This window comes from Heterocephalus glaber, unplaced genomic scaffold (genome assembly GCF_053883595.1).
Source record: "Heterocephalus glaber isolate CG9 unplaced genomic scaffold, H.glaber_assembly_v1.0 deba00000594, whole genome shotgun sequence".
Classification (NCBI taxonomy): domain Eukaryota; kingdom Metazoa; phylum Chordata; class Mammalia; order Rodentia; family Bathyergidae; genus Heterocephalus; species Heterocephalus glaber.
Genome location: NW_028258151.1, coordinates 20232580 through 20244836, shown reverse-complemented (window position 1 = coordinate 20244836; position 12257 = coordinate 20232580). Strand labels below are relative to the sequence as shown.

At 46.6% G+C, this 12257-nt stretch overlaps 1 protein-coding gene across 1 annotated transcript; it reads right to left on the bottom strand.

Annotated features, from left to right (window-relative positions):
• Positions 1–2960: 2960 nt before the first annotated feature.
• Positions 2961–11889, bottom strand: LOC147829527 (tumor necrosis factor receptor superfamily member 26-like). The gene is given in 4 exon segments (XM_087205130.1): positions 2961–3132; positions 4796–4910; positions 7471–7642; positions 11836–11889. Coding segments are annotated over 4 exon segments (489 nt in total). The 3' UTR covers positions 2961–2984.
• Between the last annotated feature and the right edge of the window lie 368 nt (positions 11890–12257).

The following is a 12257-nucleotide window of genomic DNA, read 5'->3' as shown; positions in this document are numbered from 1 at the left end:
ATCCTGGTTTAGAAAAAGGGGTCAAGTCTAAGTCCAGTCTTTCCTTATGAGGAAGACCTGAAGGATGGCCTGAAAGCACTGATCTGTTCCTGGTGCCTGGTATAGACCAGTGTCCTCAGCTGCTTAGAGTGGCTGGCAAGTGGCATTTGTTATAGACTTAGTCATACATATTTATGGAGCACCATGTCTGCACCGCACCCCCTTGTAGGCTATGTGAGCATCACGAGGCAAAAGACAACACAGACTCTTCTCTCCTTTGATCTGGGTGCAAGACTTCAAGGACTGTGAGTGTACCTGGCACCACAAGCAGGGTCTCCGCTGGCTTGCTCACAGCCCTCTGTAGCTCCTTTCCATCACCCCAGTCACAGGCAGCTCCTTGGTCAGGAAGCGCTCTGACTGCACATAGTACTGACTTCCCATTGAACTTCATATAGAATCTATACAAAGAAGGGGTGCAGCCCTTTTTAGGTTTCTTGAAGTTTCCAGTGGGATCAGCACTGAGGAAGCTCAGATTGATTCCCCCAGGACACTGATATCAGTCCTGTGACAAAAGACACTTTGGGTGTCTGCATGTTTACTGAAGATGTTTTCAGCAAACAAGTTGCTTATAATAGTTTGCAAAGACATGTCTAACTCCATCTGTAGAGGACAGCCATGAGTTTAGACTCAGAAGTGTTCCTTCGGAGCTTAGCCTCCACTTGAGTAACATCTTATGGTGCTATTCTCTCACATTTCCTGAACTGTTGTGCTCATAAACCTGTTTTACTTTCTTCAAATTCAATAAGCCATACAAACTTCTTCCACGTACTTCATGTGCAATTTGATGTTAGCATATTAATTACTGAAATAAAAACAAGAAGGAAGAATTTGTTTACATCTCTGGAATGTTCTGGAAAGTTGTAGCATTTACTATTTTTCTGCTGCCCAGGGTGTGAGAGGTTCTGTGCAGCCCCAGCTAATCCCAGAGGTCAGGAGAGTGAGGTTGGGCCAGGACCTATCAGACTCTCACAGTGCCTGTTGCTTAACCTTCCTTTGAGGACCACGGAACACCCAAACTCAACATGGTTGCCAGCCTTCCTGGGAGAAGGAACCAGAGGCCCCCAGGGAGCCAGAAGCCTTAGGCTGAATAGTCTGGAGGTTGGCCCCGCCCTTCCTTTCTCCAGCATCCTCACTGGGTTCACTCTTGCTAGGTGACTGAAGAACAGTCATTACTTATGATGATGGTGTTGTCCAAACCATGTTTGGAGAAAGAAATGCCATGCACCTGTGAAGAAAGCCAGTCCGTGCAGCTTTAGATATGAATATTGCCAGGGTTAGGTCCCAGGTCTCTTACCAACTCCCAAGAAGTCCCAAGAAAAGCCTGTGATAGGGTGAGCTGGGGGCCCCAAAAGACATGTCTATATCCTGACCCTTGGGACCTGTGATTGTGACCTTATTTGAAAATAGATCTTTTCAGATGTGGACAAATTAAGGTAAGAACACACTGGGTCAGAGTGGGACCTAACCTAATGACTGGAATCATTTAAGAGAGACACAGAGACAGGAGGATGAGGACGGAGACGGGTACTGTGCCACATGAAAGACTTCTAGAACTATGAGAAACTGGAAAGAGGCAGGAAGGACCCTCCCCCAGAGCCTCTGAAGAACCAGCCCTGCCACCTTGAGTTTGAACATCAGGCCTCCAGAATGGTCAAACAACAGATGATGTGTGTTTTAAGCCCAAGTTTGTGGTCATCTGTTATGGCACCCCTAGGACTCATAAAAAGCCCTTTCCCTTCTGTACCTCAATTTCCCCTCAGTGGTATCAACCCCCAAAACTTCAGTCTCATCTAGTACAGACTCTGCAGCTCTAATAAGGGGGACACAAAGAATACAGCACAAGCTAAATGTTAAGATCCAGCTAGGAAGGCCTGGGCTGTCTCCCACCCACTTCTGGAGGCCCTGGGATTTTACTGCACCACAGCCTGAATGCTGTGCCACGTGGGACCCTGAGACACCATAAGGAATTCCCAGGAGGGATGGGTCCAAATGCCAGTATGATACAGGAGTGCCACATCATTGTCTTCCACTAAAATCGGAAAGAGACAGAATTAGACATGACTTCTTTGAGAGAAAGGAAATGCCACTCAGCAGACACAGCGTACTTGTGTTTCCAGAACTTGGCAACACCTGCGTGAACGTCTGGGAGATTCACAGGGGGCCCCCCTCTCTTCCACCTGGGGACTCTTCCCCAAATGGTGCTTGCTGTTATCACAGCTGACCTGACATCCTGGCAGAGGAGTTATCGTGGGAGGGTTCCAGCTCAGGTCCACCAGTTACTGCTGGAGTGAGAAGAACCTCGTGAGCACATGCCCCGTTCTGAGCTATAGAGTTTGCAAATCTCTTTTTCTCATGGATGGACCCAGCTCTAATTTACCTGTCCTACGGTAGTACCAGACTATGATGATGGGGATGATGGAGATGATGATGACAGCAGCCACAAGGGCAAGCCAGTACCAGTTTAGGTTTTCTAGAAGAACACAGAATAGTGTTGAGGCAAAGCTGAGCATGGCTGTCCTTAACAGAGTGGCAGCCATAGGAAAGTCCCTGCTCCCCATTACCATCTCTCCAGCCCTGAAACTCAGAGACTGTGAGATCTCACTCAGGTCCTTGGAAGGGGCAGGTGGTCTCTCTCACCAGAAGTGGAGGAGGAGGCTCTGCTCCCCAGAATGTGGTCCCATGTGAATGATTGCAGCCAAGGGGTCTGTCTATTCCTAGGACACAGCCTGAGGCTTAGAGGTGGGAGAAGATTGGCTGGTTCTGACCACCATGTGGGAGGGATGGGGCAGGGCCTACCTTGGGGAGATATCCAAGAGACTTCTCAGGAATCCTGCCTCTCCTTTGTGAAATCACAGTACAGGCAAGGCTGAGGATGCATAGCATTGCGCATTTGTTTATTTATTGTCTTTGGCTGCCTTCACTACAATGGAAGAGATGAGTAGTGACTACAGACTATCCGGTGTCCAGAAAAGGTCTGGGTGCCTGGATTTAAGATAATGAGTGATCCACTTACCTGACTCTTGAGTGATCTTGGCACATACGGTGTTTGCCCTGGGATGGCATGGCTTAAGGATACCTCTGCCTTCAGAACAACTGGGAGGAAACACTGAGCATCACTTGTGCCCAGCCAGACTCAGCTCATAGCATCCACATCATCACCCACAGGGTAGGGGTTAGGAGGGACCAGCCCTACCTCAGGATGGCCCTGCCATGCTTTCGTAATCTTGCCCAAACTGATCCAATGAGAGTACTTAGGAGTACTTATGATACTTAGGAGAAGAGCCTTTCTCTCTCTCTCCTGGATGGACTGTCACCATAAGGACCAGATCTGCTGTCCCGCTACTCAAATGGCAGTCAGCCCAGAGACAAAGCCCTTTGGTGGAGAAGGGGAAAGGCAATCGAGTTCAGAGAAGCCAGAGTCTTGATTGAGCCAGACTTGAAGGTTTGAACTCTTCAGGTACATGTTCTGAGTTGTATTTAAAAACAAAAGCTGTGTTGACAGCATGCTTCACAAATGCAAGATATTTTGCAAGAGCCCTTATCAATATGAATATCTCCCTAACATGCCCTCACACACACACAAATTCATGCCCATCTAAAGTTTCAGAATTTTACCTCATCTGGAAATAAGGTCTTTGGAGGTAAATAAGTTAAAGTGAGCTCTACGGGACTAGGGTAGACCTTAATCCCATGACTGGTGTCCTTATAAGAAGAAAGCAAGTGTCTGCAGTCACTCAGGAGAGAAGAACATGTAAAGATGGAGGCAGGGGTGGCAGTGATGTGTCTATACACCAAAGAGGGTCAGGGTGGCCAGCTGCCACCAGAAGCTGGAAGAATCAGGGGCAGATTCTCCCCCCGAGCCTTGGGAGGGAATGAGGTCCCACTGACACCACTGATTCCACACTTCCGGGGTTCTGAACTGTGAAAGTGTAAATTTCTATTGCTTTCACTCACCAGTTTGTGTTCACTTTGCAGTGGCCACAGGATTCTAACATAGTGGAAAAGTACTGCCATCCTCTCTGATTAGAGCTCTCTCATCCCCAGAATTTGCTATGGCTCTCTTTCTCCCTTCATGAGCACTTCCTCAGAGTGGCTGTCCCTGGCCACTAAGTCTAACAGTGGCCCCCCACTGTCCTCTAAGCATCAGGATCTGGTCACTAGCTGGTCTTACCCTATAAGTGCACCTCCACGGTGTGTCCCAACTATTAGGGGTTCAAGGCCTTTCAACCCCACCTGAAGACCATCATTTGATGACATTATTAGGAGGTGATGGAACAGGAGGTGAGGCCTCATGGGAGGGAGTGTTTCATGGGATGTGACCTTGGGGCTCTACCTTGTCCCTGCCCCTGACTCTCAGGCTTTTTCTCTCTCTGCTTCCTGGTCAGCAGAAAGTGAATAGCCTTTCTCCATCACACCCTTCCACCATGTTTCTGCCTCATCACAGCCCAGAAACAGCAGAGCCAGTGACCATGGACTGACATCTCTGAAACCATGAGGCAAAATAAACCTGTCCCACTTCAAAATGTTTTTCTCAGGCATTTGGTCACAGCGAGGGAAAGCTGACTAACACATGAGCACTGTCTCCAGGCAGGCCACCAGGACACGTCCAGGTGGTTTGTTAATCTCCTATATCACAGGTGCTACTTCGGCATCCCTATTTTGCATATGGGGTTACTGAAGCTGGTTGTACTATATAAATGATCCAAAAAAAAGCGAGTGGTGAAGGAGAATCATCATGCCCCCTCCCCACTGGTACCTGCTGCACTGGAAATAGTACTCCATACAGTTTTCTGAGTCGCAGTAGTAGTAACCTTTCATGCACTGGCACTTCTGATCATCAGTCTAGGAACAGTTTGAAACCACCTCCTGGTCTGTTGAGAGAAGGTCGGTCATCAGGGTGGAACTCTGTCCCCTTGTACACTGGCCATGACACAGTGAGGCCACTTCCATGGGCTCTTGTTCCAGGGAGTAGAATCTGCCCTCACCCTGTCTTCTAATACAGAGACCAAGAAAAGGTAACAATCGGGCCCTGAACCTTGCAGTCTGGGCTGAGGCTGAGATCTCTGTCTGTCTCTCTCTTTCTCTGTCTCTGTCTCTGTCTTTCTCCCTTTCTCCTCTCTACACTCCACCTCCATGCCTTGGATAGAATCCAGGGCCTTAACCCATGCTGGGCAAGTGCTCTTCCCCAGCCCCCACCCTACAACCTCTTTTCTTACTGATGTGTTCTGTACACCGGCCTTGTGTATCTTTTAGTATGGCAAATATTTTCTCCCACTCTGTGGCTTAACTTTTTAAGTTTGGATGTCTTCTGATGAATAAGACCATGCAGGGCTGGGGATGTAGTTCAATGGTGCCATGCCTGCCTGGCAAGCATAAGGTTCTGAGTTTGATTCCTGGTACCAGGGGAAAAGAAAAAGAAAAAAAGGAAAAAAAGACCATGCTATCCTAATGTAGTGGTGTTTATTAAACTTTTCCTATGGTTTGTGACTTTTATAACTTGTTGGGAGCCATTCTACATATTTTTGAGGAAAAAAATCATTTCACAATTAAATTATGATTATGGTTGTATGAGGCCTAGTCGTCTTGCCTGTGGGCCAGCTATGGCATGTGGAAACATAACTCTGTTTTGCCTCTGGTCACAGCCGAGTCCTCAATGGTCCCGTGATGCTGTGACACTCAAGGGCAAGATTACATCAGCTGAAGACATCCTGGTTCTTTGAGAACTGAGTAGTAATACAAAAAGAGAAGGGTTTCACCTGGGGAGGGACAAATTCCTTGTCAGTTTAACTCATCCTACCTACTGTTGTAAGAACTTTTTGCTCATCTCACCATCTTAATTAACATAAGCTCCTCATTGACCTAAGATCCTGAACATTTTTTAATTTTGGTACCAGGCATCGAACTTGGGACTTTGCGCTTGTGAGGCAGGCAGTGGAACCACTGAGCTAAATGCCCGGCCCATGACCTAAGATCCTCATCAGCACAAGATCCTCATCTCATAGGATTACTGCCACCCTCTGAGTCATCTGATACTTCCAATTATGCTGCCTGCCTCAAAAGTGCAAGGTCCCGAGTTCCACCGACGGTACCCAAAAAAAAAAAAAAGACCCTCATTAATTTAGGATTATTGCCGACCCCTGAGTCAGCTGATAGTCCCTATGAAACCAATAAATAGCAGAAAGCTCAGAGTGTCTTTGTCTTTGCCCACTCTGAGGCACTGACCTCCCAGCCCCCCATATACCTTGAAATTACAAAAGTCTCTATTGTCTTTTTTCTTTATCCCTCACCATCCCTCTTTCTAGGCAATCAGAGGATTGATCGCCATCTGATAATAATTTACATAAAATTATTTGCTGCCTTAAAGTCATAAATGTTCAATTTTCCTCTTGCAGTTCTGCTCTCTTGTGTGGACTTTAATGCATCACCTCTGTGGTGGTCTCCATCTGGACTCTGTGCCATCTTGCTGGTCCCCCACCCCAGCCCCATATGGACTTCAGGCCATCCCCGTTGTCCCCTCACACAGAACCGTGACATCAGGGTAGGCCTAGGGCCATTTGGGCTGTGGTCCTCATGAGTGTTGTGGCAACTGTTAGCGTCTCATTTCAAGAAAACTCCTGTTGGGGATCTCATGAGGATCATCCCATGGAGAATAACTGACATCTTTATGAAACTGAGTCTTTTTACTTGCAATCTTGTTCCTATTTTCTACAATTTAGATGGTCTTGAATGCTGTTTGTTCATCTTACATATCTGTTGCTAGATTCATTCCAAAGTATCTCAGTGTCATTTTTTGACTAATGCAAATGAGTATCTCTTTCTTAGGTGACATTTTTATAAAAACGATTTGATGCTGCCACATAGTTACTTAGATGAATTTTTATGTGTTAATCTTGTATATAGCACTTTTGTTAAATGGCCCTAAAAATCCCAATAATTTGAAGATTGATTCTTTGGCAGGGTATATATGTCATCAGAGTAAGGAGACACCTCACAACTGTCCCTCCTGGAACCAGACCCTGTGTGAGGGACACCAGGCCTGCTTGATATCCAGCATGGCTACTGCAAATACATTTGGTGTGGTCTCTGAATTAGGTGGAGGGGTCATGTTTTAAAGTCAGTGGTCAGATGGGATCTAATTCAAGGGTAGAGCACGTATGTAGCATTTTTTTCTTTTTGAGGTTTTACATTTCTTAAAGGTAGGAAAAGAAACATGTCCTGCAGAGCAGATGTGGGCCAATTAAAAGTAGCAAGAGAAGTACACTCTGCAGGGTGAGAGCAGACCACTGTGAAAGAGAGAGCACAGTGGCCTATGTTGCATTTTCAAGACCCTGGCTTTAATTTCCAGCACTAAAAATAAAAAACAACCCAAAACAATAAACAAACGAAAATAGTGTCACCACCACCCCTGCCTGTCGGCAGCACCACACTTACCCTCCTGGCACTGGGAACAGAGAAAGCAGGCCTGCTTGAGGTTGGGATGGGCCATGAAGGTTCCAGGCTCACACAGTGCACATTCTGAAATGCCTTGGCTTTCCTGGCAGGGTTTTGTGACAAAGTAGCCTGGATGAGAATGGAGAGAAGTGATACAGGGCCCAGGGCTGCTCTACTCCAGCAGAGTACCAAACTAGAAACTGCTACTGGCTGTCCCATCCCTAAGACACATGGCGAGGAGGCAACCTGCACAGTACCTGCTCCCAGGCCTCCAACCTCCTTGGAACCTTCTGGACCTACACTCTGTCACAGTCTTCAAGCTAAACCCATTGCTCATGTGTTCCCAGGAATGGAGGCCTACAGTGCCCTTGGATTTGAACAGTGCCCTACAGTATGAATAGGCAGAGAGTTTTGAGCCTGTTTGTTGCACCAACTCCAGCTCTCTCCTGAGATTCCTAACTGCCCTAGGTGAGTTTCACAGAGGAACTTCGAAGCTCTAAAAGAGGAGGTGTTTGGCAAAGGTCCCAGGCAGTGCTGCTGCTCTAATGCCCTCCTGTAAGGGCTTCCCCAATAGGACAGCAGAGATGGCCCCAGCTCCTGATTATGCACACCCTCAGCATCCAGGCATTGTGCACACACATACAGTTCAGCAGGCTTCGGGTCAGGACAGGGATGTCTCCTCTGTTCCTGATCTATGGTGTGTGCAGTGTACAGTTGTGTGAGGACATGTGCACTTGTAAGTGTGTGGAGGTGCACATATGTACTACAGCATGTATCTTTGGACCCATGTGTTGGTGAATATACATATAGGTGTGTTACAGATGTGCATGTACAGGTGTATGTCCATGTAGAGTTATGTACAGGTATGTGGAGGGTTGAGGGTGAGTGGTCCAGGTATGGACAGTCATATACCTCTTGTCAAACACCTCCTTGAAATAAGGAGCAGGTATTACTTTGTTTCCCAGAACAGTAGCATGAGGAGGGAACGCTGAGGGTGACAATAAGGCACCTCCTTGCCAGGAGCCTCCTGTACTTAGCCATGTCTGGGTTCCTCCAGAAAGAAGGGGTGGTAGGTGGATGCCTCAGACAGGGCCTGCACCCCTCACATGTGTCCTCTGACCCTGCAGAACATACCCCAGCCTCCCACAAGACAAGCACCAGCCCTTCTCTGTTCATTTGGAAGCTTGTGCAAATGGGGTGCAGGGAAACTCCTTCCCAGGTGGGAGGGTGGGTCATAGTGGCTCCCACACTGTTCACATCCAGGCCATCTCCAGCTCTGTCCTAGCTAAAGACCCATGGGTTCACTTCTCCAGGTGGGAAGGGCAACACCTGGAAGGCTTGGGAAGGCATTCTGGACTCACCAGCTGGACAGCACTGGCAGCAGAAGTCATCATCAGATAAGCACTTGCCTGGGTTACAAGGGGTCATATCAGTTGTCATAGTCATCTTGAGTTGGAAGAGACACTGGCATTAACAAGAGTTGCCCACATTCCTTGGAAGTTACTGCCCTTGCCCCCAGATGGGCAGATCTGAGCACAGAGGAAGTGGGCGGCCACAGCTGATATCCTGGCTCCCTCAAGTGGCTTTTGCTGGGAAGTGCTTACGGTAACTTTTTCTCACGTAATTCCTTGCAGTCTGACTTGCACTAGTAGCAGGTATTACCTTGGGGAACACATTCTCCAGTTTCCAAATACCTGTGCTTTTGCTGATGACCTTTTTTTTGCTGCTGTTATCTCAATTTGCATGCATAGAACTATATCCAACATGGTTGTGAGCCTTTGGATTAAAATTTTTCTATTCCAGGATGTAATTTTTCCATTAATTCCATATATACTTTGTTAAGGAAGTATATATATATATTTTTTTTATTTTTTGGCACCGGGGATCAAATTCAGGTGCCGGAACCACTGAGCTAAATCCCCGGCCCAGGAAGTATATTATTTAAAGTGTGGTGGTGCATGCCTGTAACCCTAGCACTCTGAGAGGCTGAGGCAGGAGGCTATCAAGTTCTAGCTTATCCTAGGCAACTTAATGAGACACTATCTCAATAGAAAAAAAAAAAGAAAATAATGGCTGGGAATGTAGCACAGTGTGGAGGCCCTGGGTTTGATCCTCATTACTGCAAGATGAAGAAGAAGAAAGAGGGGGCAGAGGAGGAGGGAAGGAAAGTAAGAAAAAGAAGAGGAAAATATCTATGAATGGAACACTAAATCTATGCGATTATGTATGTATCTGAGTGCACATACACAATATTTTACATGTCTGTGTATGTCTATACACAAAAAAATCTGTTAATTATATGGTACTCTTTTTTTTTTTTTTTAACTTTACTGAGGATTGAACTCAGGGCCTTGCACATACTAGGCATGTACTCTGCCCCTAAGCTACATCCTCAGCCCTATTTTTTCCTTCCTTTCTTTCTTTTCTCCTTCTCTCTTTCTTTCTCTCTTTCTTTCTTGAAACAGAATCTGCCTAAGTTGCCCAGAGTGGCCTTGAACTTGTGATGCTACTGCTTTAGACTCCTGAGTAGCTGGAATTATGGATGTGGGCCACTGTCCCCAGTCCTGATACTTTCTTTCCTTTTTTTCTTTGCTTTCTTTTATGGATTTTGAAGTACACTAAAATTTCCTACTAAACTTGTAGATTTGAAGATTTCATCATGTAAGTGTATCAAATTTTGCCTTTTGTATTTTGAGGCTGTGCTATTGAATATGTATAATTTCAGAATTTTTCACCAGTACTCTTGCTATCCATCCTCATTACTCATGTGTTTGTAAATCAGCCTACTTGCTAAAATGTGTGTGTAACTACAAAATCAGTGGCACTCTTACAACCATTTGCCAATATGCAGAGTGGCCAGAAGATTTGAGTCATTCAACACATTCCCACTGAGGCTCAACAAGGTGATCCTCTGCTCTCATGTTTAGTCTCTAACTGTAAAAATACTATCCATTTTGGGAGGCTGAGGCAGGAAGATCACAAGGTCAAGCGCCTGGGCAACTTAGTGACTTAATAACTCTGTTAAAATAAAAATATTAAAAAGATCCAGAGATGTAGCTCAATTTGACGGTTCTGGGTTCAATCTCAGGATGATGTTTTAAGGCTGCAAAAACAAAAATGTTCGTTTTGTGGTTTATTGAGTGTCATGTGTTTCCTCTTTTATGTTGTGATTTTTGTTGTGATTTTTCTTGGTAATTTTGCTGTTTAAAACAGCCCCCAAGCATAGGTAGGGAGAGCTTGTGTCCCAAGCCTGGGAAGGCTATGAGGCACACATGTGTTAGAGAAGCTGCATGCTGATGTGAATTACAGGCTGTTGGCACTATTTTGGTAACTTTTTAAATGTCAGAAGTTGTTTCAAAATGAAAATTTAAAACTTAAAACACCTTTTTAAAAAGAAAAAAAACCCTCAGTAAAGAGGAACACAGCTTCTCTCACTGAACTCTGCCCAGGAAGCTACAGAGGCTGCTTCCTCCAGAGAAGTGATGGAGATAAGATGCTTCACGGGTAACTACCATTGGGAGTCTCTGCCCTGAAGATAAAGTCCAGCAAACAGGGTTTACAGGCTCTTGGGAAACTCCTTTGTGGGCTCGGCCTCAGGGATGTGAGAACTCTTCCTAGGAGGTGAGGACAGGTCCTAGAAGGTCTCACTCCTCAGCTGCACTTGAAGCATTGGGAACGTTTTGCAGGGACCCTGAAGACAGTGTGGTGCCAGGAAAGGGTGTCAAATGCCAGCGCAGTGAGCACAGCTGAAGGACAGTAGGGTGCAGAGCTAGGGCGGCTCCTTTGCAAGTTGAGGGAGAGTGCCAAGCACCCCGAGGTGCCCGATCACACTTCCACATCTTCCTACATGAGATCAGCACTGGGCCAGCCATGTATCCTCTGCTGGCTGATTTTAGACACACATAGTTTCTGTGACAATTCTAGGAAATAATTACTTGACCACTGTTAGCGATAATCAGAAAACAGTGGTTCAGTGATTAATTGGTGAAGTTATCTTTGTATGAAAGCTATATAGTAGAATGAATTTGTAGCAAGAAGCGGCTTATAAAGCAGCGTCCTCTGTCCCTTGCGCCCGCTGCCCCTCCCTCCGCCACAGCTGGAAGCCCTGCGGTCGCCACTGACCGGCCTAAAACACACTTGGAGGTAGCACCAAGAAACCTGGTGCCATGACTGGGCCACTCTCACCGCTCCGCTTCGTTGTCCCATCTGATGGAGCAGGGATGGCAGGACAGAGGCTGTGTGATGCCCCTTGGGACTGCGGGACCCCACCCGTGAGCTCTAGCTGTCCAGAGAGCACGTGGATTCCCGACGTGTACGCAGAGCTCAGGCCCTTTCTCGCGAGCGCAGACCGCGCACCGTACTCACCCACACCTGGAACGATAGCAGCCTCAGCACCAACAATTCCAGTCTGGCCGTCATTCTGACTCGTAATCAAAATGTGCCCGGGCAAAGGGAGCCCCAGTGGGGCAGAGTCTTAGAGAACTGGAAAAGCTAGGGAACTAGTGGCAGTCCATCTTGACAGACTCGCATTAGCAGGAAAGCACTGTCTGGCAGCTATGTCCCGCCCTCTTCCTGGGCCAGCCAGCTCTGTTAGGTTTGCACAATCCTTGAATTCCATGGCTTGGGCATTGTCAGGGGAATGTATTGACAGTTATCCCCCGGATTAATAGAATTATCTCATGATCCAGTTAATTTCACTCCCAAAGAAACTGAAAAGTAGGATTTTATAACTTTTTTTTTTTTGGCAGGGTCTTGCTATGTAGTTCAGGCTGGCTTTGAACTCACTA